This window comes from Malurus melanocephalus, unplaced genomic scaffold, assembly GCF_030028575.1.
Source record: "Malurus melanocephalus ecotype Western Australia unplaced genomic scaffold, MMel_1.1 scaffold_174, whole genome shotgun sequence".
NCBI lineage: Eukaryota > Metazoa > Chordata > Aves > Passeriformes > Maluridae > Malurus > Malurus melanocephalus.
In genome coordinates, this window is record NW_026623406.1 from 2,888 (window position 1) to 27,337 (window position 24,450).

General features: G+C 45.9%; 1 protein-coding gene across 1 annotated transcript; it reads left to right on the forward strand.

Moving 5' to 3' along the window:
- Window positions 1-658: 658 nt before the first annotated feature.
- Window positions 659-8,936, forward strand: DNAAF6 (dynein axonemal assembly factor 6). Its single transcript, XM_057372634.1, has 6 exons — window positions 659-852; window positions 2,568-2,631; window positions 3,704-3,809; window positions 5,696-5,792; window positions 6,579-6,664; window positions 8,174-8,936. The coding sequence occupies exons 1-6, from the start codon at window positions 751-753 to the stop codon at window positions 8,307-8,309; spliced, it is 591 nt and encodes a 196-aa protein (XP_057228617.1). The 5' UTR covers window positions 659-750; the 3' UTR covers window positions 8,310-8,936.
- The last annotated feature ends 15,514 nt before the right edge of the window (window positions 8,937-24,450 follow it).

The following is a 24,450-nucleotide window of genomic DNA, read 5'->3' on the forward strand; positions in this document are numbered from 1 at the left end:
GTGAGGGACGGGGAGGGGGCACTGGACCCGGGTGCAGAGCGAGGGCGCACCGGGATGGTGGTGCGGCGTTGGAGCCGTGGGGCCGTGCTGGCGATGATTTTCTCCCGTCTCTGCTGTTCCCTTCGTCCCCACCTGGGCCTGGGTCTGGGGTGGTCCGAAGGCTGGATGGTGGGCAGCGAACCTGCGAGGAGTTCTGCCAGGTTACCTTTGACACAGCATATGCTGGAGTCACTGTAAGGCTGGAGCTGTACTTGCTACACAGACCAGCTGAGCAAAAGAGTCTGTAGTTTGGGCACAAAAGGAAAAGGTTTCTTATTATTCCCTCGGGATAGCAGGACCCAAGGGAGCAGCTCGAGCTCTCTCAGGGGAGCTTTAGGTTGGGTATCCAAAAAGATTCTTTCCCCAGAAGGTGGTGGGGCCCTGGAGCAGGATCCCCACTGAAGTGATCACGGCCCAAGGCTGACTGAGTAAAGAGCATTTGAACAACGCTCCCTGGCACATTAATGGGGTTCTTAGGGTGTCCTGCGCAGGGCCAGGTRTTGGACTCGATGATCCTGAAGTGCCCCTTCCAGCTCAGYATATTCTATGATTTTATGTTCCATTTTACATATTGTGTCATCACACATGGAGGAATTTTACTAAAATTATCCTTCCAGAACACACAGTAGGAAAATTTGCTTTACAGGCCATACAAACCCCCTGACATTCTTCATCTGTCACTTGTTTTCTCTGCATAGGCAAGCAGTGGGCATGGATTTGGACAGTGTGTTCTCAGGCTCTTCTCTGCAGAGCCTTGCCAAACTGCTGAATGATACTCAAGAAGAGGATGATGATGATGATGATGATGATACGGTGAGCTTTTTGTAAGAGTTGCTGCTTCTTTTATATATTTTACCATAGCCTTATTTTGTTAAAAAAGGAGAAACAAATCTCTTTTTCTCTGGAGTGAATAAAACCAGAATGAAAACCTTAGAAGGTTTTGGATGAAACAGTTAGAAGATACTTTCAGCGTAACAAGCTCTTGAGGGAGAGAATGAGCAAGATGCCCCAGGAAAACAAGGAGACATTGTGAGCACAACATATCAGGGAGGTTTAAATTTTCAGCCTGAAGGAAATGAGAACGCTTAGATGAAAGAGCTTGAGATACTTCAGACTTCTCCCCACTGTTCCCTGAAGTCTGCTGGAGATGAAGGCAGTTACAGCTAGATACTTCATATGAAGGAAAAAATATGCTGCTCAACTTCTGAGTAAGGACCAAAATACCCAGAGGCAACTGAGTGTATTAATTGTATATGTCAGGCATCAAAGAACTCTAGAGATAATTGATCACCAAAGTACAATAGGTATTTTGGCGGCTGTAAAATAGGGAAAGGTGAATAATCATTCTAAGGTGCATATTCTGAATGAATAATGAGAGAAATATCTGAATGTGTTCTTCTGTATCAATTCATCTCAGGAGCAGATGCAAATCACAGCGTTTGGAGAACAGGCATTGTTCCTGCAACATGCAACTGCTGTCTTTATCTAGGCCTGCCTGTGTGCTGGGAAGAAATATTCTCAGGAGCCCCACAGGTGCCAATGATGTAGAAGGCCTCTGTGAAGGCTCAAAACTTTGCCAAGTCTCTTAGGATTTTGAACAGATCATGTTATGACATGGATAACAACAAAACCAGATAACAAAAATAGCAAATGCCTCAGTGTTCCTCCAAATCACTCCTCAACAAAGAGCTGACCAGCCCCAGTGGTGGCAATGCAAGTAATATTTGGGATCAAAGAGGTGCCTACCCCTTGAAGTTTCCTTCCAGTGGATTATAGATGTGGTCCTTCACACTCCAACTATCCTCCAACTGTTTAATGGCTGCCTTTTAAACCCAGCATTATTGCTGTACATCTCTGCAGTAAACATCCTGATTCTAAAAGAATTTGTTTACATCTTATTAATGAAATGAATGACACTTCAGAGACAGAAATGGAAAATTGCCAYGAGGGATGTCAATTAAGTCTGAGTCAATCTGGGTAAATTGAAATCTTTATTTTGATTTAATTTAATGTTCTGTGCATATGAGGCACTTTTATCGAACCAAGGAAATCTTCATATATAGAGAAATGCCTCACATTGGCCTATTAGCACTAAATTGATTCATAATTAGAGGAAAATGTTGTTGCCTCATGATCTCTACTGTCAAAAGGAATCCAAATGCCGTGATGGGGCTTTCATGCAGCACCCTTGGTTTCCTGTAATATTTTCATGGCAGGCAGAGCATGGAAATTTTGCCAAAATGCCATGGAAACCAAAACTCAAAAAGCACATCTGTCTCTAATACTGGGCTTCTGTGAGTCCTGCTTAAACCCAGTGTGTCAAGGTCACTTTCTGCTGTGTGAAAGTGAAGAAGAGAGAATATTCAGTGATTCAGTCATGAAAGTGGGATAATGGGGTTTTCTAAATTATATCAGGGATGCCTTTGACCTCACATAATGTGTTATWTTTACTGACATTATGGTTGTAACTGAGCTTGGCTCTGTGAAACCTGATTTAAGATCCTTTTACCTTTTTTTTTTTTTTGCAGCCACAGTGTTCTGCTGGTGCCATGACTCCTGGGAGTGTTGGACCAGTAAAGAAAGAGACCACCAGTAAGGAGGAGCATTTGTATGTTTTGCCATCCAGTCTCATGTCAGCAGACTGTAACAGCTGTAGTAAGATACCACTGAAGGGTTTGCTGCAATAAAAGGGTGGTCATTGACCTTTGAGATGGGCATAGCATGACATTTCATACAATTACACTGTAAATTTATTCCTTTCCTGAAAGCTTAACTTTAAAACATGCAAAGAAAGGGTAATGCCAGAGCAGACTCCAGTGGAGAGGATAGCAGTACAGAGCACAGCCTGGTCAGGGGCTGCAAGGATCATAACTGAGCAGCAAAAGCTCCATAGAAGTACTCAGGAAAGACAGGAAGACAGTTCTGSTAAAGTCTTGAGAAAGTTAAGTTTTTTGGAGCTAATGATGCCRCATTATTGAGCAGCTTAGTTATGAGCCCTCAGAAAGGCCAACAAGGGCCAGGGTGAGTTTTGCAGGAAAGGAACTGYGGCAAATTGATTTTGCTTGGGCTTCCAACAATAACCAGAGATTCTRCTCTAAAAACTTTCAAGTTTCAGGCTTATCAGCTTATAAAAAATACTTTTCCATGCAGGACAGACATAAACCATATTATTCTGCCTATAAACATCCATGTGTCTTAAGTGCCTTGTCTGAACTGTGCCCAATAATGAATGGGAAGAACTGGATTTCTGTGTGAGGAGGTGGTCCTCTTGTGAGTGACTGCTCACTGAAAAATCTCATGTCRGGGGGCTTGTGGAAGATTAGTATTTCATCCTTCTACACTTTACTCATTTYGAAGTGCTAGTTATTTTATGCCAGAAAGGAGGATTTCCAGGAAATAAAGGTTGGGTAAAGGAGATTTAAATGAAAGGAAAACATCCTCCCTCTGCAAATCCTCATTCATAACATAGTGAGATGAAGGAGACTGTAATCATCACCTAGAATGCTTTTAATGCAAGATTTTTCTAAAGCCTAGATATACTTTTCCAGGCTTTGGAAATGGCTTTTTTCTTTTCATTCTTGAAAAACACTCTAAGCTTTCAGCAAACCTAGAGGAACAGAGATGTTTCAAAATGTGACAGTGTGATTTTCCTCATCACTTACAGGTACTTTTCAAGTGAAATCTGAAAACAAGAAAAACATTTGGAATACAGAGGAGGTCCCAGAAGGATCTGAATTTGATGATACCTGGGACCTTAGAGAACAGCCAGAGTAAGAAAGCTGAGACTGCCTGTGTGGGCTTTACATAGCATTAATGGAAATGAGAGCTAAACAGCATCTACAGCTGTATGAAAAGCTTGTGTTGTGCAGGAAGAAAGGAAAGATGTCAGTCTGGCATCTAAAGCAACATGTGAGGAGTGGTTTTAACCCCTCCCTTGAAACCTTCTGATCTCATAACAGAAACGTAGTGTTGGTTTTTCCCATCATAAGTTTACGAGCAGTGTCAGTTTCTTGTATAAAGTGAGATTAGGAGGGGAAGTAGGTCAGAAAAACGATTTATTAACTTTAAAATATGCCATTTGTGTGAAATACCTGCTTTTTCCTGCTGCAACTGAGATGCATCCATTTTCCCATACTCATAAATTCATAAAGTACTCCAATGTATATTTGCATTTCAAAGATTTAAGCTCTTTAGAGACAAATAGTACTGCGGGAAGAAAAGCTGTGTGCAGGCAATTTTGAGCTCTTAAATTCTTGTCATTCAATCTTAGTCTGTCAAAGGGAAAATTTAAAACCAGAGCCTTTTCCCCTGCTTATAGAAAAACGGTAGCAAAAGTGTTCTTTAAATTGATATAATCAGGCATTTTAGCTGTAGTTTGTAGAGGTCAGCAAGCCCTGAGGGTCAGTCCATAAAGCAGATTTTGCATTTCCAATCATTGTTCCAATGCTATGTCCTGGAGTGTTAAATGCTGGAGCAGATGGACCATAGCCCATGAAGCTGCACATTCTGCACTAGTTTGTAGTCCAGAATCCTCATTTTTTCTCTGCACATAATTCAGGACATGAGGTGTCCAATTTCCCAGTTAAACACACAACAGAGACTCACCTGAATGRGGACTCAGCCTTTCTGAAAATGAGGTTTTCAAATTCTCAAACACAGGACTGAGACCCGCCTGAACTCGGACTTGGCATTTCTGAAGATCATTTGGAATTCACCCTCACACACAGTTGCCCTTGAATGGCCACCTGTGAGGTATAGAATGTGCCCTCTTTGTATTGTGGGCACAACAGAAGCTTTTCTCRTGCCATTTTTGACCCTTCCTCTCTGCAATGCTTCTCCAGCCTCAAGCAGTTGTGACCCTATTGCACTGATGAAGAGAGAGTATAAGTCTTTATAATAGTTCCTCAAATGAAGCAAGGAAAATGTCCCAAAAGGAGAACAGATGGCTATAGAGGTGCATCCAGAGCTATTAGACACATTTGTCATTGACTTAGGAATTATTACTTATGCAGATGCTCATTGGAGATGTGAAAGGCTTTCCACACACTTTCTAACAGCTTAGACAAGTGATCCACCCCACTAATTTTGCTGAACTTAGTAGGAGTAGCATATGTTATAAATACAAATTAAGTTTGTATTTCCTCATTCATTAATTATCAAGAGCAAGGAAGTACATGATTCTACATTTTATAGATGTGAAGGAGAAGAAAATAAATGTTGGCTGAATGCAAAACAGCTACAATCTGGCTGAGGAGTGTTATGCTCAGGCTGCAAAAAATGTGCTAAAGGACAGAACAGAACACATGTAATTGTGACATGCCTCTTTTCAAATCCTTTCCCAAGAGTTTGTGATGTTTGGCTGATGAGTATCATATCCACTTGGGATGCATTTTCTGATCCTGCAAAGGCTGGTTAGGGAAGCAGAGGCAGCATGGTGAGTGCTTTGGAAGGTGAAGTGAATGATCTTCACCTGTCTTCCAGCTGTCTCAGTCATGGCTCTGAACAGAAACCAGTGCAGATGGATTGGAGACCTAAAGGGAGACTGTAAAGGAGGAGAGATGATGTGATGAGCATTTACAGTCCTCTGGGAATCACAGTGTCCTTTAGTCTCCTGCCCCTTCTGCAGTATTGTTAGGCAATGACTTCTCTTTCTCAGGTATGAGATTTTATTCAAGCAGCATGTGGGAACAGAGGATGTCTTCTTTGGGATGACTGGGAAAGAYCCCTCCACTGCCTGCTGTGAAGATATGGTGGTGAGCTGAGCCTGGAGCTCTGATCCCTTCTTTGTGCTCTTTCTCTGGCCTTTTCCATCTTCCCATCATTTTGAGGGACAGAATGTAAACACCAACTTCTCCTGCTGCCTTTGACCTCCTGTAGCATTTTCTCCTGGTTCTCCAAGCATTTTCAGATGACATTTACACTTGCTAACCTGAGGAACTTGTGTATCTCCTCAAGGACCAAGTGTACCCAAGGCAATCTGTGCAAATGCATATGCCCCATATAAACTTAAAAGGAATAAAACATACCTCTAAGATAAAATTTCATCTTGGACACAATTTTGGAGAGGAGAGGGGCTGGGAAGGAGATTTTTTTCATCTTCCTGCATTTTTCACAAGGTATGTGGGTTAGCAGAATGCTACAATTCTGACAGCCTTTAAAGTTAGAGCTATCAGATTCTGTCTCATCATTATATAATCAAAGACCTCCCTGCTTTCTGAGCTTCAGGTAGAACTGCTGTGTTGTCCTTCTAGCAGAAGCAAACTGTTCCTGCAACACACAAAGCCTGAGGCTTTTGCTGGATGTAGAACACCTGTCAAGCTCATTAGCAGCTCAGGATCTAGARGAGAATAGGATATCAATACACATCACAGAACTATTGAAAGCAGTGATTATCACTGTCGTATTTTCTCTGATACAAATTACCTACTCAAAATGTTGCTCTTTGATACTAGCATTGAAATATTCATGAAAAATGAGATATTTTATGGCTTTTAGGGCAACATATGTAATCACAGCTTTACTTCTGCCCCTCATTTCAGATTAAAATCAAGCTGCCAGACACCAAGTACTCAGACATCACATTAGACATCCAGGACAAGGTTCTTGACCTTCGAACTCCCAAAAAGTGAGTGCAGCACAATTGATAGAATTCCAGTTAATATCTTGATGGAAATGAGRTTTAACCAAGCTTTCAACTGCAGGAAAGCAAAATTAAAGATGAAGATTGTAGTGTTAATTGCACGTAAGGGATAAAGAAATAAAACCCCTAGACCATCCACAGGTGTATAATGTGCTGACTTTGAATCAGTGGTACGGTCTAGTAAAAAAAAAAAAAAGCTTTAAGACAGATTTTGGCTTCTTAAACAACAAGGCTTCAAGGGCCCAAAACATCTGGCAAAAAAGCTGCCCACAGTCTTGAGTGACTTCTTGTCTAGTATTTTGTAATAGTAATTTATATAAATATMTATGACTGAAGATGGTAAAAAATGTGCAGATAAATTTTCAGAAGCTGAGAGCCAAATTATGGACATATCCAAGCACAGATGCAGAGATGGAAACGTTACAAGGTTTCCTAAAGAAATTATTTCGATTTTTTTTTTAATAGGGCTATTTCAACCCTACAAAGCTAATCAACTGACTGATATATTCTTGGACTTCTCAGTCTTCCTYCATCTCTCCCTCAGTGTGCAATTGCCCTGCCTGAGATTTCCAGATAATTCCCATGTCTGTTTTGCTTGAAGTRCTTCTTCACAAAGACTGCTTTCATAAGAAAGCTTAATCCTGTCTGGGCTGACTTGCTGCACTGAATGGGATGTGGAAAGGTCTGTATGTGAATAGCTTTCTGCCGATCAATTTGAGGACAGGCCATGGATTAAGGCACAAGTAAGTCCCCAGTAGCCTAACTACAGAAAAGCCACTTTTCTCACAGCCAAACCCTGGCAGAGTCAGTTACCTTGTGCTTGGTTTTAACCTAAAGATGCAACAGAAGTGGAAGAGGGTTTAGAAGTGCTAACTCTGAAACTGGAAAATCAGGAGGAATAATTGTTCAGCTAATGATTTGCAGAACCTATGGGCAATAAAAGAGGTAGCTTAATGCAATACTGCAGATGTAGGAAAACCTCAGCATCCTTTTTCTTTGCAATTCTGTCTTTCTGGTGACTCAGATCTGCCATTATCTTCTCAGTACCCAGCTGTCTCTAGTCACAAGCCTAGCAAATAAAAAGTTCACCATAAATCTGATGGTTGCTTGGGTACAGCCTGAACCAGTGCTGCTTTCACAAATGTACGTGCAAGTCTTGTCAGTATGAAAGAAACAACCAAGATGTCAAGTTCCACATCCTGAAAAACACTGTTCTCCCACAGATGGGTAGGAAGACTCAAAGGAACTGCTTCCAACTCTRTAGTCCTGGGGCTGCTTCTATGCCAAGCTGCTTTTAAGAGATGGAAATATCTCAGGGCCAGTCTAGCTGTGTGTGAGGTACTGCAGGAACCCCACAACCTGTCACAAGAAGGAGATCTGCTGGAGTAACATTCTCTGGCATACTGACTGAGCAATTGCAGGAGTAACTTGTAATATCAGCTCAACTGCTCACCTGATCTGAGACATTGACATTCACTGTGTYCTCTTTTGCAGGAAGCTGCTGCTGCACCTCCCCTACCCTGTGAACAGCAAGGAGGGTAGAGCTCGTTTTCTCTCWGAAGAGGAGATCTTGGAAGTCACCTTGAGAATATCAAGGAAGTTTGATTTCATAAATTTTGCTGATGGATAGAGAGAKAGACAAAGTTTGCAAAAGCCAGTGTTCTAGTTTGAGGTCTTTTTGACACCCAACTTGTTATGAAATAGTAGATTGTTTCCCTTGAATAGTCCAGGGGAAATGTCTCTGGAGAAATGAGTCAGGAGGAACACAGCACCCACCAGTTCTAAAAGCTGATGCTGTCTGGCTCTTATACTGCTCCGGGTAACTTTATGCCTCCTTCAGTCTGACACAGACCCTGTGAATCAGAAAGTGGGACAGTTCAGTTCTGTAAGCCAGAGAAAGCCTTTTGTGTGGTTATGGCTGAGAAGTAGCACAGTGAGGCTCTGGACAATGAGTCTTGTGCTTTGGTACTGTTTAAAGACTTGCAAATGCAAATGTCCTTGCTTGGTCTCCAGGGCTGGGACTGGGGCCAGTTCAGAATCTTCTCTTACCTMTTTCTTGGTGAGAAGATCAAAGTTCTTCAGGGATCCATATCCACATCTGAGGCTCCTTTACAGTGGCAGAACAAGTTAACCAACTATAGCTGGATTGCTGAACATCTYAGCTCTTTTGAACAGTTTTTGACAATTTATGGTGTTTGTTCACCTGCTGTCCCTCCTCCTATTTTTCTGATCWTTCTTGATTAATAAAATAATAGGTTCTAAGGAACAGTTCCAGTTCTCTTTGAGTCTACCTTCTCTATATTATGCTCTGAGTGACCTCATAAAAATTGAGATAAGAGGAACTTTGCATAACAAAGCTTCTCTCAAAGGGCTGAAATGCGAAAAATCTGTTCTTTGGCCTTCAGGTCCAATCTAGAGCTACAGAGATGGGTAACCAGGGTTTTTCTCTCCATAGCTGCTGGGCAAATATATTCATTTAACACTGTTAKTCCTGCAGGAAACAAAGGTACTTTCTCAATGATCAAAGTGGAGAGGAAAAGCAGGCCATGGCATGTTAATGGTACACTAAACCAAAAGCCTCTAAGTACTTTCAGAGGAAAATGGCTTGAGTCCTGCTTTATTCTGGGGTAGAAGCAGAGGAAAATAATTGACCAGCTAGGYTGCAGACAGCACCTATGCAGCTAAATTTGTGGCAGGCTGCAATGAGATGGTGGATAGTCCATGATGGATTGCAGACACTGACAGTAAGTTTAAAGGTATAGCCRTAGTATGTTTGCAATACACTGCATTATAACTGCAAGACAAATTAGGCTGATGTCTGGACATTTCAACCACTTCCCTGAAAAGTGGTCCATGGCTTGGATCAGAATATTCCTAATCAACTTCTGCTTTAGTCTTAATGCACTGGAAAGCAGATACCTCAGTTATGATTCATCACAAGCTATGAAATATGCTGATAACACTGAGAGGCTACTCCAATTGGTATTTGCTTAAGTTTCCATAAATTAGATCTGAATGTCTCTTATTCCAAAGCYGTGGTTGAGCAGGACAATGTAGATGTACAAGAAAAGGCTGAGATCATTCCTCCTGACTCAATTTTTCCCTCCTGTGCTTGCCAAACAAGCTGTTTCTTGGAAAAAGGTTGTCTTTGTGGTCCCTAGACAATATGCTTCATTTTTGCATTTCTTATACCCATTAGAAGAAAAGTGGAAGATATATACAAATACTGACCAGTATTTGTATGCATGTGAAGATAACATTTGTCCAAATTAATTCARTACATCCGTGGCAGGGTACAACTCTGCTGAGCCCTATTCCAGTGCTCTATCCACAAGGTTATGTTGCCTTTATAGTTGGCAGTAGTAATTTACTAAGCCTTAAATCATCAAGTTCTGCTTCATTTAATGTCAGTGTTTGATACTGAAAACAATGATGGGTCTGGCTCATTGTGCCTCTCTCCAGTGTTTTAGTTTCTTATGGAAATGAGCATATGCCACACTGGTATCTGTATCATAATTTATCTCCAAATATTTTTTTACCTGAGGGCATTTTATCAGCATTCAGGAGACAAAATTCTGAGGTAAGTATGTTTGTAAGAAAGACAGCTGCTGAATAGAAAAGGGAAATACAAGTTTGTACTGCTTAAGGGGGAGGTTTGATTTCTTATACCTGCTGGCCACTCRCTCTGCATCCACCTCCAGGCTCCTCTAGGTCATCCCTGAGGGGGACCTGGCAGGCTGGGGACACTGGATAGGAAAAGRGTGATACACTGGCAGGGGGAAAGTGAAATCACAGAGGATGTAGGAACACAGGGGACAAACTCATAGGCAGCCAGGCTTTGYGTGTTTCACTGCTCAGAAGGACAAACTCTATTCCCCTTTTCAGTAGAGTAGGGACACTGCTCTGGGGGTGGGTAGTTTCCTGGGCTGGTTGGTTCCACTGCCTGAAAGCACCATCATCACCCAGAGAGCCTCTCACATYCTCACTTTATTCCTATCAAGGACACAGAGGCTGCCCTAAGCAAAAGGTTGAGTTTTGTTTTTTTTTTTCCATATATCTTCCCAAGAGGAAACTGGTCAAAAGGACACRCAGGTTGTCAAACTTCCCAGAAATCTGGAGGCTACTGCCAGCTACAAGAGATGACTTTTTTTGCACGGGCTTGAGGGCAGCTTTGCTTTGCTGAAGTAGCACTGGCAGAAATCCTCCAGAAGAGGAACCCACTTTGCCTCTGAACATCAACGCTGTTGCCAAAGTGCCACTCCAACACCTGCAAGCATCTTAATTAATCAAAATTATGAGCCCAGTTAAACAACCCAGCCATTAAGCCCCAGCCATTAAGCATCATCAAGCTTTATTTGGTTCCCATAAGAAGCAGCTTGATTAAATGTATTGCRGTTGAGGGTACTGTAGATGTGGAAATGAGAGAGATGCTTGTTTGCAGTAGTATCCCAATAAACTGCAGGTTGTCATCTCACCTTGTTCACACATTCTGTTCTCCAGTTGTGGTTGCAGAGCCATCATCCTCATTTTGACTTGTTCCTGCCTTCTGCCAGAACTTTAGTGGTGTGCTAAAATACACAGCCCAGCTCACTTTCTGAATTTCTCCTCTCTTTACATTCCCCTTTTTTCACATACTGCCCTGGGGCCAAGATACTTGCCTTGTTCTATAGCTTGAGGAAGAGAAAACCCAGAAGAGTTGCTCTATATGAACACCTGAGATAGTATATTAACTTAAATTTAGATCTTCCCTTAAACCTGCAGGCTCTCATTCTCATCTTCCTCCAGGTCTGCTGTTGATATTGTCATTTGTCTTAAAAAACTACTTAATTTTTCTGCTGTTCARTTTAAAGTATCCAAACTTTCTGTGTACTTCTTGCATTGTGTGAAACACTGCTTTATCAGTAAATGCTTCCCTCCAGAYAAAGTTTATCTAAAATGACTAAGCTCAAGCTCGGTCTGTGTTTACAGACAGATCTCTCTCCCTCATGCTGGAGCAGCTCCTTTTAAACCTGCTGGTGTTGAAAGACTTTTACCTTCTGCTCTGCAGCAGCTGCAGCTTGGATTCCTCCTTGTTCTCCAGGATCYCTCTCAAGAGCTGCTGTCACAGTCAGTCATTGTTGTCTGCCCGTGGTCCTGGCTCCAGGGAAGGTGCCTGGAATATGCTGGGGGCTGGTTTATTTTTTTCCTATCATCTTCACAAACAGATGATTTGTCTCCTGGTGTCTCTCTTTGCTCTCTTTGTGTCTCTCTTCATTCTGTTTTCTCCTTCAGGCAGAATTCACTTTCAGATTGTGATGAATTCAGCAGATGATGGTGAACAGCCTCCCTGTTTTTCCCTTTCTCTCYCGACTGTTTGTTCTGTACTCTTTTCAGAGGACTCTGATCTTTCATTTCCTAAGTGCTTTATCTCCCCTCGATTGTCCTCACATTAGGACATTTCTCACCTCCTGGCAGGCTGCAGCTGACATATCTGACCCTTGCTGGATGTGCCAAATGTGGGTGAAGCGTGTGATTCATTTCCCCTCGCTCAGATCAGTGCAGGGTGAAGAGCTTTGTCCTTCCCTGGTGTGTGTCCGCTCTGTGTGGGTGGGAAGGGGACACAAGCAGGGGCACCACGGGCAAAGCTGGAGTGTGTTAGGGCACTTAGAGTGAAGGACCATGACATAAAAGCAGCAGATGCTGCAGGCAATGCGAGGAGTGTTGACAGAATTGAGAGGCCTCTTGAGCCTTTGCYGCAAATGTAGCCAGTACCACACATCTCCGGTAGAATCGGGTTAGGAAGAAATGAACCAATTCAGAAAAAGTCTGAATCGTTCAGAATTTCAGCCTTCCCCAAGGCCTGAAAAGTTTCTCTCTGCTTCCTGATGTGTGTCCCCACATCCCAGATGAATACTTTAAAAAGCTTTTGAAATCCACTCCAGGGCAACAGTGACACAGGCAAYACCATGAATGCCTTTGGTTTTGGAGTACTTCTCTCAATCCATAGGAATCTTTGATCATTTAGGGCTTTCTCATCTCAAGGCCTCCCTTTCATCTTTTTTCTCTGCCTTCATAAACTCATTTCTGAAGAGAAGATCATAGGAAGTTGCCACAACGATAGCAGATACTGTCCACCTACAATCCTTAGAGACCATCTCTCTTTAATTGGGTGTCTCCTTTATGGATCCCAGCAGCCTGCAAACTCACTTCTGATACTGATCAATATTTTTTTTAATCCATGCCATTTTAACTTGATGGTATCACAACCCAGCAAACACTGCCAAGACTGCTCAGTTGTATTTACTGAAACAAATCTATGATTCTATTTGGCAACCTGTCTGCTGCAGCTGCTGAGCAGAGACAAAAAGAGCCACACACCTGCTCTGGAAAACTCTTTTCATGTTGGAAAGCTGTATAAAAAGGAACAGAATAGGAATGGAGATGGTCCCAGCTGATTTTGTTAACTCAAGTGATTTGGGCAGACATTTGCCAAACAGTGGCAGATTAGGAACTGTAGCAAATGTAACATCAATACATTGAGTTTAATAATTCTGCAAGCTCTGGGAGGGTTCTACCCCTCACAAGTGCTCAAATAATGAGAGTTCACCCCCCTGGGGGTTTCTGTGACTGGGAACCCTGGTGATGGGATCTCCTGAGCCAGATTCCTGTAGTTCTATCCCCAAAGCAGCTCTTAGGGGTCACTGTGGCAAGYTGGCAGGTGTGTAGAGAAGAATGAGAGATTGGTTTCACTGGGATAATCAGCTGTAACTTTTGTTACCTGAGCTGAACTCAGGGGCCTCAGAGGATTCCCCCCAGGAAGCGTTAAATGGTAAGGAAAGCACTGGGAGAAACTGAGTGGGGCAGTGTGGTAYTCCTGGGGTGAGGAGGGAGATTTGTACAAGGTATATGATCGTTCTTGGCTTTTGGATTATGTGTGCTGTGCCTTCGAGATTTGGGGGTCAGTTCACTTGTGACTGAATGGGGGAAGCTCTGACAAGATAAGAAAGGTTTCTGCCTTTTTTTTCTGGGTCATGGGCACTGTGAAGGCTGGAGTGTCAGTGTGGCTTAGCTGGTTCTATGGCTCTTGGTCAGCAGCAACTGCTGGGACTGCCACAAGCTTTGGGGGTTCTGAGACGCTGAGAGGAGCTACAGGAGGTCACAGGAAAACGCTGAAAAYGCCCCTCTGGCCCAAGTACAGATTGTATTGTGATTTGCCTTTAGCAACTCTCTGCCAGACCTGGGTGATGGTGTGTCTGTGGAGCTGCTTAGGGAGGTTAATGTGGGTGAGGGTGTTTCAGGACATCACTGCTGTGTGTGGTGGGGAGCTGGGCAAGGCTCTAAGACTTGATACAGAGAGCACCAGCAAGGCTGGARGGTGTGGGCTGAACCACAGGGGGTTGGGGAATAGAGGGGCACACAGGGCTGGAGCTGTTTAAGGCAAGCTAAATGGTGGGTGTGGAGTGAGACACTGTAAGTGAGGGAGAGATGTGAATTGGGCAAAAACACAAGTGGGAGAAGAATAACATTATCAAAGTGTCTTTAAAACCACTGTGATGAAGGGGAAGCTCAGAGCAGACAGTCACCCTGAGCTTAGGGTTGATGAGATAACTTTGTTAGAATGCCACCAGCACTGAAAATCCTGTGCCAAAAGAAGCTGTGGGAAGGGGACTGTGCCTGGAATAGCTGTGAGSTTTCCAAGAGGGTCTGAGTGCTGAGGTCGTGTAGATTTATTGAGCTGGGAACCTTCTCTCACTCTGGGGGTCAGCCAAAGGTGGCCCATTGCAATTACTTTTATCAACAGTGGATGAAAGGGGAATTGGTGTTGGGAGTTCATGAACCCTCTCAAATGCTCCCAACAGCCTGAGTCTGTGCTGTCCTTGCAGCACCTATTTCTGGGTAAGCAGAGTTCGTGTGTGCAGTGCCTGGGTGACAGATTGCTGTGCCCTGACCTGGAACAGGGAATGTCACATCTAGTTTTAGGCCTACATGCATATGCATGCTGGCCTCTATCCTTTTTCCTATTTAGAGCAGTCCATGTTTATTAAAAACAAAAAAAAAAAAAAAAAAAAAAAAAAAAAAAAAAAAAAAACCACCACAAGCTTTTGCTCTAAGATCAGTAGGTAAATAGATAAATGAGGGAATTTGAGTTGTTCTGATTCTGGAGCCAGCTGCTACCTTACGACCAGGGGTAGGGCATGCCTTGGATGAAGAGAGGAGTTTCACCATCTGGAAAGATTCTGGAAGGTTGTCGTGAAGCAGTGCTTGGATAGGAGAGCTGAAGGTGATTAACTGCTTGCTGTGATACAGATGCTGAACGRAGAGAATAGCTGAAGTAATAGAAAATCCCATTTCTGTTCTCTTGCTTCATGAGTTTCCAAGTTTATGCTCAGTGAGTTTATTTAAATTGGMCCTCTGCTTCTATTTGGAACTAATATTTTTGTTTTCTTGAATAAAATGTGTTTTCCAATGTTGTTGCCCCTCCCCAAACCACAGCCAAACAGCATTTCAGCCTGGTTTTTTGAATCAAGAGAATTGTTTATGTCCTTGGGAGCTGGAATAATAACATCTGAAGGAAGCCATGAGACACAACAGGAATTCATTCGTGAGTTAATGAAAGCTGTGCAGTGCAGCATAAGGATGATCAGGGCAGGTCTTGGGCAGCATTTGTCAAGCTAAATTCCTTTCTGTTGAAATTCTCCTTGGAAGAATCATAGACCAGCCTAAATACTGCTTATATACAAGTTTATTCGATGGTATTTCTTGGTACAAAGATGTGTAACAGGAACAGGAGAAAGTGTGATACGAATCAAAAGAGAAAATTGACTTGCCTGTATGCCCTACCAAAGGAGGGGGGAAAATACCACTGGGGTAGCGTGGCATATTTTCCATGTAATTTGTAATTTGGGAGCAGAATGTTTTGGTACTCAYTGGAGGGGATTGAACTAGAGATGGGGCTGATGCCAAACTGCTGATGAAACCAAAGCACACRGAGCCTGAATGCAACAGAAGAAACACAGAAAGAGCTGGAATGAGTTTGTGTGCAACATTTCAGCCAGAAGATAAGCTGCTAGAGTGAGCAAGGTTAACTCTCCCCCTGGATTTGGGGTTGTAGGGTCTTACAATAAGTAAGGAGTTGAATGMTAAAGCTCTGCCTCAGTGCTCAGAGCAGGTGGACAGAGCAGGCCAGTGGTGGAATATCACAGCATCTCTYGGGCTATGACTCAGACCAGACTCGTCACCATCATGTGGCTTTCCCGTCACACGGACGTGTTTGTCCCCTCTCACACTTGCACTGCTGTGTGCCTTCAAGGAAAAGGTACCAMAGCTCAGTTTTGTGGTTTATTCTGYCACAGGTCTGCAGCAAGACCCTGCCCAAGGGAACAGACCTGCTTCTGTTTCCTCTTGCTGCTAATCCAAGTGGCAGCATGGAYGTGGAGATGCCCATGGCCAAGAGCCCTCCTGAGGCACAGGCTGGAAGGGAACCTGGGGGTGTTACCAGCCCTCTCCCACATGGAGAAGGTCCCAYGATTTTCCTGCCTGGGAAAAGTTAAACTGAGTCAATTTTGCGTGTGTGGACACCTCTGTCAGATGAGAGCAAGGAGCTGTGTCACCAAAGCCTGTTTTCTATGGATCTGTCTCACAGCGGACACAGGAGGCTCTGCCACAGCCATCAGTGATCAGAGCTCTGTTACAGAGCAGGATGTGCCTGTCATCCACATGGATTGAGATGCCTGAATCAGCACACTCGTTTCCCCAAACAGTGGGAGCAGCACTAGGTTTATTTTCCATCGAGATGCTTGTTGACATGCATGGTGTAAACCCATCATTCCAGCTAACACTGACAGAGGCGGAGAGGTCTCACAGTAATTAACCACCAAGCTCAGATGTTGCTGAGAGTGGGAGGGGAGAGGAGCTGCAAACAGCACACTAGCATCAGCTGCCTCTTTCTTAAATAAAAAATCTGCCAAACAAGTTTAAATTGCTTAGAAAGCTCTGGGAGTTGGAAATAAAAAAATAAAATAAAAAAAAAAAAAGCCTGAAATTGCTCTGGGGAAGGAAGAGAGAGGCAGATTTGTGGTACTCTAACAGAGCTGTCAAGAATCCAGCTCAGAGTCACTAGAGGAGATAGACATCATGCTTGCAGTGACTTCTCAGGCTAGAAGGGGTTAACCAAGCTGTTAACTTCTCTAYTCCCAGCACTGTACACTACAAGGTAAAGCTGAGTTCCCAGAAAGACCCCCTTCTCCAAACACTGGCAAGCTGTGAGCAGCTGGTGTTTGGTTAGAGGCTAGTCCTTGAAAGCCCAAATGCCTGTGTGCCCCAGCCTGAGCCTCAAAGGAAAGATCCCCATGCAGCACCTGAGGCCCTGTACTCACAGGTAAATGGAGACACTGGCTGTTTCATCTGCTGCAGGAGCACTTGTGCTTGTCAGGGAAAGAAGAGTTAGTGCACAGTGGAGCAGCCACTTGGGACTCTCCTCAGAACTGAGCTGCAGTGCAAGTAGGGGTGACATGGGGGGTAATTTAACTGATCTCTTCACTGACCAGAGCCCCTCCCTGCTGTCAGTCCTACRGAATCTCAGGATGCAGCTACTCCTGACACAAGTGAGACAGCCAAAAATTGCTGGTTTGTTTTCCTGTCTGTTTTATCTTCCTGAGATCTGTCTGCTGACTCCTGGCCCGGCGCTCTGCAGGCTCGCTCAGGTTGCCAAGGGAAGCAGACATTCCTCCCCAGGTCTCAGCTCACCACTTGCTGCTGCTGTCTGAACTCGATTAAGATAAGGGGCTCTGTGGGCAGGGACACGGCTGCCCTCTTGCTGATGCAATGCCAAGCGGGCCRGGAGCTTTCAATAAAAAGTAATTAATGGTAAAGCAGACTCCTGCAATCCTGCAGTCTCTTCTATTTCTGTTACTTAGGCTTTTAAAGGCAATGGGATCACAGTGGCTTGACTTCCTTCTCTAGCCAAAAAAAAAAGGAAGCACATTTAATCTGGTGACCTCACATCCATCTTCTGCCCTTTATGAGCACCATCTGTCTCCTGCCTGCTGAAAGGCGACTGTGCCTACCCTATGGCTGGGACAATACAAATATTGCTCAATTACAGCCATGCTCCAAATGCAATTACTCAATTGCGGTGTTAATTGAATTATTTGAGTTTAATTATTCCATTAGGAATTTTTTCGGCACAGCCTAAGCTGCTTGCTTTCTCTCTGGGCTGGCACCACAATGCAGCATCTGGCCACACAGGGAGGGACTGGTTTTACTCACTSAGACCTAGTCAGGCTGAGGAAAGTCTGGCACTGTTCAGAAGTGGTGCTCTCAAGTTCAAGGASAGGTGTCAAGGCTGCAGGGACCTTCTTTTATCCAGTCACTGCGTTTCCATGCACAATGCTTGTAAGCAGAGAACAGGGACWATTTATGCAGAAATAATTTTGTGAGAGCTAGTGATAAAAATACTTGTGAGGGTTTTGTAAGTGAAGGAATGAGTCCTAAAAGATGCTTAGCAGAAATCAAAAGGGCCAGTTGCACAGCATGAGCCTGTAGTTAAGACAGCACATAGTCAGTGGGCAGCTGCTAAGGCCTGCTTATAGTTCACACAGAGGGGCTGAGATGGAACTGCAGTGTGAACTTCACCAGTTCTTGTGCTAAACTCACCTGGACAAACAAAAACTGCTCAGAGTTTATTTCTGATTCCTATCCCAATCTCCTGGCATTATTACCAAATCACAGAATTGTTAGGGACTTCTCGTGATCATCTAATCCAACCCATAATTGGGTTTTCCTTACTCTTAACATCATCCTTGACTCCTGGGGCACACTATTATTAAAAAGGTTTCTCAAWTCTTTTCCTCCCTTCAGCCATATGAGCTGCCCTGGTTGATGAAAGACCTTCAGCATCCATTTAGAGCTGTGACAGGTGCACTGGAAATAGCTGTGCCTATCTCAGAGGGAGCTTTTCACCCACAGGCTCTTCTCCTGTGAGCAGAGCTCAAGCTGTAACGCATCTGCTCTGCAGCAGCCCAGAGTTCTGACTGTCACAGACAGCCCTGGGCTTTGAACTTGATGTGTGTGTGCTGCACTTTGTACATTCTTCCCTTGTCTTAAAGCTGCTGCTCCTGCAGCTCTGGGAGCAGAAGTTCCTGGGATCTGCAGGTGGAGGTGCGAGCCTTCCAAGAGACAGCAGTGTGCAAGGCAAGGATCTCCAAGGTGGGGACATCTCTGGTGTCATGGGATTTCTTGGGGCCATGTATCAGATGGGCCTTTTCCTGCTGGGATAACACCGTGACACCTTGTGGGGTTCAGGTTGCTGGGACCGGTGAACCCAGGGAACCCTTTTGTCTTTGCCCCACTGCACCCCTCCCTCACACTTGAGCTGCACAGTTTCATTGCATTTGTTTTATTTGACCCAGTGGGGCATAGGAGAGGAAGCAGAGGTCAGAATCAGGGTGTGAAATGGCAGTTTTGTGGCAGCTTCAGGTGAAATGCTCTGCCCTAGGAACCAGGAGTATCAAGGGCTCACAGAGGTAGGGGGATTGGTAGTAAAACAGTCATGATTGAAGTCTTTTTTGGCAAACATGGGCTTCGTCTGCCATATGCCTTGCTAACAGTACAGAGAYGTTGGTTTGTGGGGTGGCACAGCTCCCTCCTGCCCCCATCATCCCTGGATGAGACTGGAAACCTGCCTCTAGGGAGTCTTGAGCTGTTCAGCTGGGAGTAGCTGGCTGAAGGTCCTAGGGCAGGATCCTGCCCTCCTGATGGCTGTGTGGTCCAGGACTCCAAATTCACCCTCAAACAAMTGGAGAGGTTATGCCAAGAGAAAAGGTTGAGCCTCTCTGGGTGTCTGAAAATCCTGCAGAATGACTGCACAGGAGTGTGAAAATAGCTGCTGACAGGCCTCAGAGGCTGAGTGATCCCCAGGGCTGCTCCCAGTGCCACATGTCCCTGGGGCAGCTGCGTGCTCTCAGTTTGCTGCTCAGGATGTGTGCAGCCCATGGTGTGGCACTGGTGTTTTGCATTTCCCAGGCTCCTTCCTGTGTTCATTCCTGCATTCTGCAGTAATACACCCCGGGCTCTGTCAATCCTCTTCCTCTCCATGCCCATGTGTGCCTTCCTTCACCCCCAACCTGAGCCTCATCCCAGGCTGAGAGATGTCACCMCATCAGCYTTGTTATCAAAGCCTTACCTTTTCYCAACTAAACAAGGAATTGAATTTCCATACCTGCAGTATCTTAGCATCTCTCCCCTCTGTACCTGCTGTTTCCCTGTCTGCCCTCTGGGATGTCTCTTTATTTCACTTCTGGCAGATTTCAGGCCTGTGAAGCTCAATTTTGCAAAGTTGTTTCAGTGCCAGCAGAGGAACCAAGGCTCTGACTGGGGCTCTTCACAAGCACCCATGGCAGCCTCCTGTTGAGGCTTCCCGGCATTTCCTGTGGCAAAATTGAGTGGATTTATAGGGAAAGCATTTCCCTGGCACTGAGAAGCCTTCATCCATTACTCTCCTCCGCCTCAGGCTCTGTGGGGAGCTCTGAATGCTGACAGCTTCCTGTTGGAATCTGGAGAGAGCTGGGAGGGCTCTGAGCATCACCAGAGGAGTCAGGGGCAGTGCAGCAGCCCTTCCTCAGGCTGAGGGTGTGGATGTGCAGGAGTCACCCCCTGGCCTCTGCCAGCTCTGGTGCCCGTGCTGGGGTGGCTTTGCCATAAATCCACACGTGTTTACGTCACAGGCAGCCAGAGCCGAGCCTGGGAGGTGTTGGAAAGCAACCTTCGGATGTGTAATTTTGTTCTTTTGACTCTGATGCCTCATTTAATATTTCACAACCCCAGCAATGCATTCCTGTCCCAGAGACAAAAGCTGGCTGGAGGTTCAGCCACTGACATTTAGATTATTAGGCTGGGGCTCCAGAGCTTGTGCTTGGCGAGGTGAGCACGGCTCTTCCTGTGCTCCTTAGCTGGAAATACAAGGTTGGCACAAACTTTTGGCACTTGGCTTTTAGTGCTGATCCAGCTGATGGTTATGGATGGTGGAGAAGAATCAGGACAATGTTGCTTTTGGAAACTTTGCCCCAAGTTTTCTTTAAATGCAAACTCTGGGCTAGGTGGAAGCCATCAAGAAGAGCATTGGGCCCACACAATCCCAAACCAGAAGGTGTTTCCAGTGCTCCTGTTCTGAACAGCTTCCAGACCCTCTAAATACACAGGTTTAAATAATTGCCCTTCAGTCTGGAAATACTGGCTCCTCTCTTGTATCAAATAACACCTAATGTCATTGTTGCTGAAGGCAACTAGGATGAAATTGCCTGCCTTATTTTTCCCAGTGCGTTGGCTTTATGCATTTGGCAGCATTTGGAGTCAAATCAATCTTGCTTTCCTCTCCTGGACAGGTACTTAGTTTTGCTGATGTCAGGGTACAGCTTTAGTGCAGAGAAGGGAGAGRAGGCAAACCATGGCTGAGAGCACAGAGCTGGGCTGCAAAGCCCCACAGGCTGGGAGGGAGCTCGAGGCAAGTGCCCAGAGTCATGGAATGGGCTGGGAAGGGATCTTAAAGAGCACCTCATYCCACSCCCTGCCATGGGCAGAGACACCTTCCACTATCCCAGGCTGCTCCAAGCCCTGTCCAACCTGGCCTTGRACACTKCCAGGGATGGGGCAGCCACAGCTTCTGTGGGCAACTGTGCCAGGGCCACAYCACCCTCACTGTAAACCATTTTTTTCCTCAGGTCTAATCTAAACCTACCTTCTCTCAGTTTAAAGACATTCCCCCTTTGCTGTCATTCAATGCCCTTGTCAAAAGTCCCTCTCCAGCTCTCTTGGAGCTCCTTTAAGGTGCTCTAAGGTATCCCTAGAKCCTTCTCCAGGCTGAAAAATCCAAATTTTCTCAGCCTATCTCCACTGGAAAGGTGCTGCAGCCTCAGTTTTCCCGGCCCACCACTGCGACCTTCTGCAGAGCAGGGCTGGCAGAGGTGTGGAGAGCTCAGTTTTGTGGGTGCTGAGGTCCCACATGCCTGGGGACATGTCCCTGCTGCAACCCATGAGGTGCTCCTCGCCCTGGACAGGAAGCTCTCCCTATGGCAAAGCTGGCTGGCTTTCAGAAAATGATGGCTGGATATTCTGAAGAGGAGTTTCAAGGGACAGCCCTCCTCACTGAAGCACCTCAGCACTGTGTGGACTCCTGAGCAGAGGCTGGGCTAGCAGATGTGCTTTGAGAGRAGCTCAGGTGGCTGTGCTCAGCTTGTGTCCAGCCTTGGGCACGTGGAACACGTGGGCAGCACCCCTGAGCTGTGCCTGCCTGGCTCACAGAGCCTCAGCTTCCCTTCCCTTTCCTGTTCAGGGGCTGTCTCCTCTTTCCATCGCTGTGATAATTCCTTTCATCCTCTTCAAGAGGCCTCCTGCTGCCTCTTAAATCTCTTTGTTCACCTCGTTTAAACACTGCAGCCCACTCCAAAACCTGATAAGGCTGAGTGTGGTTATGATTATGGCTTTTCCTCTTGGCCAGGGAGCAGGGGATTGCCCTCCCTGTGGGGGTGCCAATAGGCAGGCTGGTGGCAGCTGGGCAGTGCCAGGGAATGAYCAGGAATGACCTCCCTGGGCACACAGATCTTTAGGAGGCTGCTGTGTTGTTCAGCTGCTGCTGGTGTGAGCCTGTTGCTTTATTAAACTGCCTTCATCTTGGCCCATGAGTGTTTTTTCCACCTGATTTTCTCCTCCCACCCCATCCCATTCCCCCTCCTGCTGAGAAGAGGCAGGATAGAGCAGCTTGGTGGGCACCTGGCATCCAACCAAGGTCAATTCACCACAGGAGTCCAATCTTCATTTCTTGCTTTATTAGTGCTGTGRCTGCTTTGGGCTCCAGTTCCCTTTAATTACTGGCTCTGCTGAGGCTGGTTGAGTCTTTTCCAGTGAATGGTTTGGAGGTCCTTGCTCCCAAACAATGAAACCACTTACCATCACTTATCTTTTAAATCAGAGTTTATATTTAGCTGGTGCCTTGCATTCAGGCTGCTTCTCCACACCTGCACAGAGAAAAGCCCTGCAGTCCTGCTGCTCACAGGAGATGGGAATGCTCTCYCCAGCCCTGCTGCTGCAGCTGAGTTGGGATGTGATATCCAGGAGGACATCAGGCTCCATACTGCTTTGCCTTGATGTTGAGCTCAGTTTTGGCAATTCCTGTGCTTTGATCATCSTTATGGAATGAAAAAAGTCTTCTAAGCATGTACAAAGTCATTAAAGCTCACACAGSCACCACGCAGAGGAGAGAGCAGCTGAGAGTCCCCTGACTRTGTGAGAGGAGCTCTGCRTCTCATCTCTGTCAGGGGGKGTGGAAGCAGAGCTCACTGAGGGGACAGAGTGTCTGCTCGGGATCCCAAAGGGCTCAAGAGTTTTGAACACGAGTGTCATAAAGCAGGAGAYGGAATGGTTTGTCCTGAAATAATTTGGGTTTAATGCAAGCCGAAGGGRATTGGGAGCAGCCTCAGTATTCCCCAGCCCGTTGTTTCTCTTTACAGGCAGCCCCAGAACAGAACCTGCTGCAAGAAATGGCCTTCAGTGAGCACTGACTCCAGCACCAAGAGCTGTGCTCTCACCAGCAGGGCAAACACTGGGCTAGAGGGCAGGAAAATTGTCCTTCCCACATATCCCACCCCACAGATCCATGTTTGTGCCGTGGCTTTGGGATAACTCTGAGGAGACGGTGTCTGGAGGACACAGTGCCCTAAAACAAGGCACAGCACCATCACCCCAGTCCTTTTGACCCACAGTGACCTGCACCCAGTGACCAGGACATTTTCCCTGGTGCCAGGCCAGCCATGTGGTGTCCCCTTGCACTGGGGAGCAGCTGTAGCCCTGTCACCCCGTTTCCCATGAGGGAGGAGTGCTTGGGGCTGCAGCAGGAGAGCTCGCAGGATGCTCTGCCCAGCCCCACACGCCGTGCTGGCTGCACACAGGACGAGATTCCAACGGGAGGGCAAAGAGCCCTCATCTAATTATTGTGCTATATTTGTACACGAGASAAGGGAAGTGAGCTAGAGCCACGCTGCTGCTGGGATCCTGGTGGCTTTGGGTGCGTGAGTTGAGAGACAGGACACTCCAATTAAGGCTTTTTTTTCCTTTTTGCACACAATTCCTCCCCTTTCCTCTGCTTGCCTGGGAGGCTGGACTGCCTGCAGCGTTTCCCCTGGCTGTGGGGAGCGGGGTTGTGCATCCCTGGCAGGAAGCAGGGTGCAGGGACAGCCAGGCAGCATCAGGAGGGTTTATGGTAATGTCCTGGCACCGGCCCTGCACGGAGCGAAATGAAATGCGCCACTCTCTTGACGGTGTTTCAAAATGCCATTAAGGGATCAGAGCATGCTCCAGCCGGGGCGCTGGCAGCAGGCAGGGGAGTGAAATAATTGATTGGCTTCTCCCCGTGATCCAGAAGGGTTTCGATGTCAGGCCATTCATTGTGGTGGCTGGAATGCGAACGCAATCCATCGGAGCCGCAGCCCCGCGAATGGGTGACGGTGCTAATGGCTAATCCGGGCTGATGGATGGGCTGGGGAGACGCTGCTGCTGAGTAAGGAGAAGGCAGCAACAGGCTGGGGCTCAGCAGGCGCTSTCCCAGCCAGGGTGGGAGCTTCAGGGGGGAGGCAGTGGGCACGAAGCTTGGGCAAGGATCCACATCCTACTGCCCACTGCTCAGGGTGGTCACACGAGTGTTAACATCTGAATTAGCCACTTGATTTTTGCCAGGTCTGGATGACAGAGGAATAAAAAGATGACAAGCCCTCCCTCTGTCCTCTCTGCAGCCCTTTTTAAAA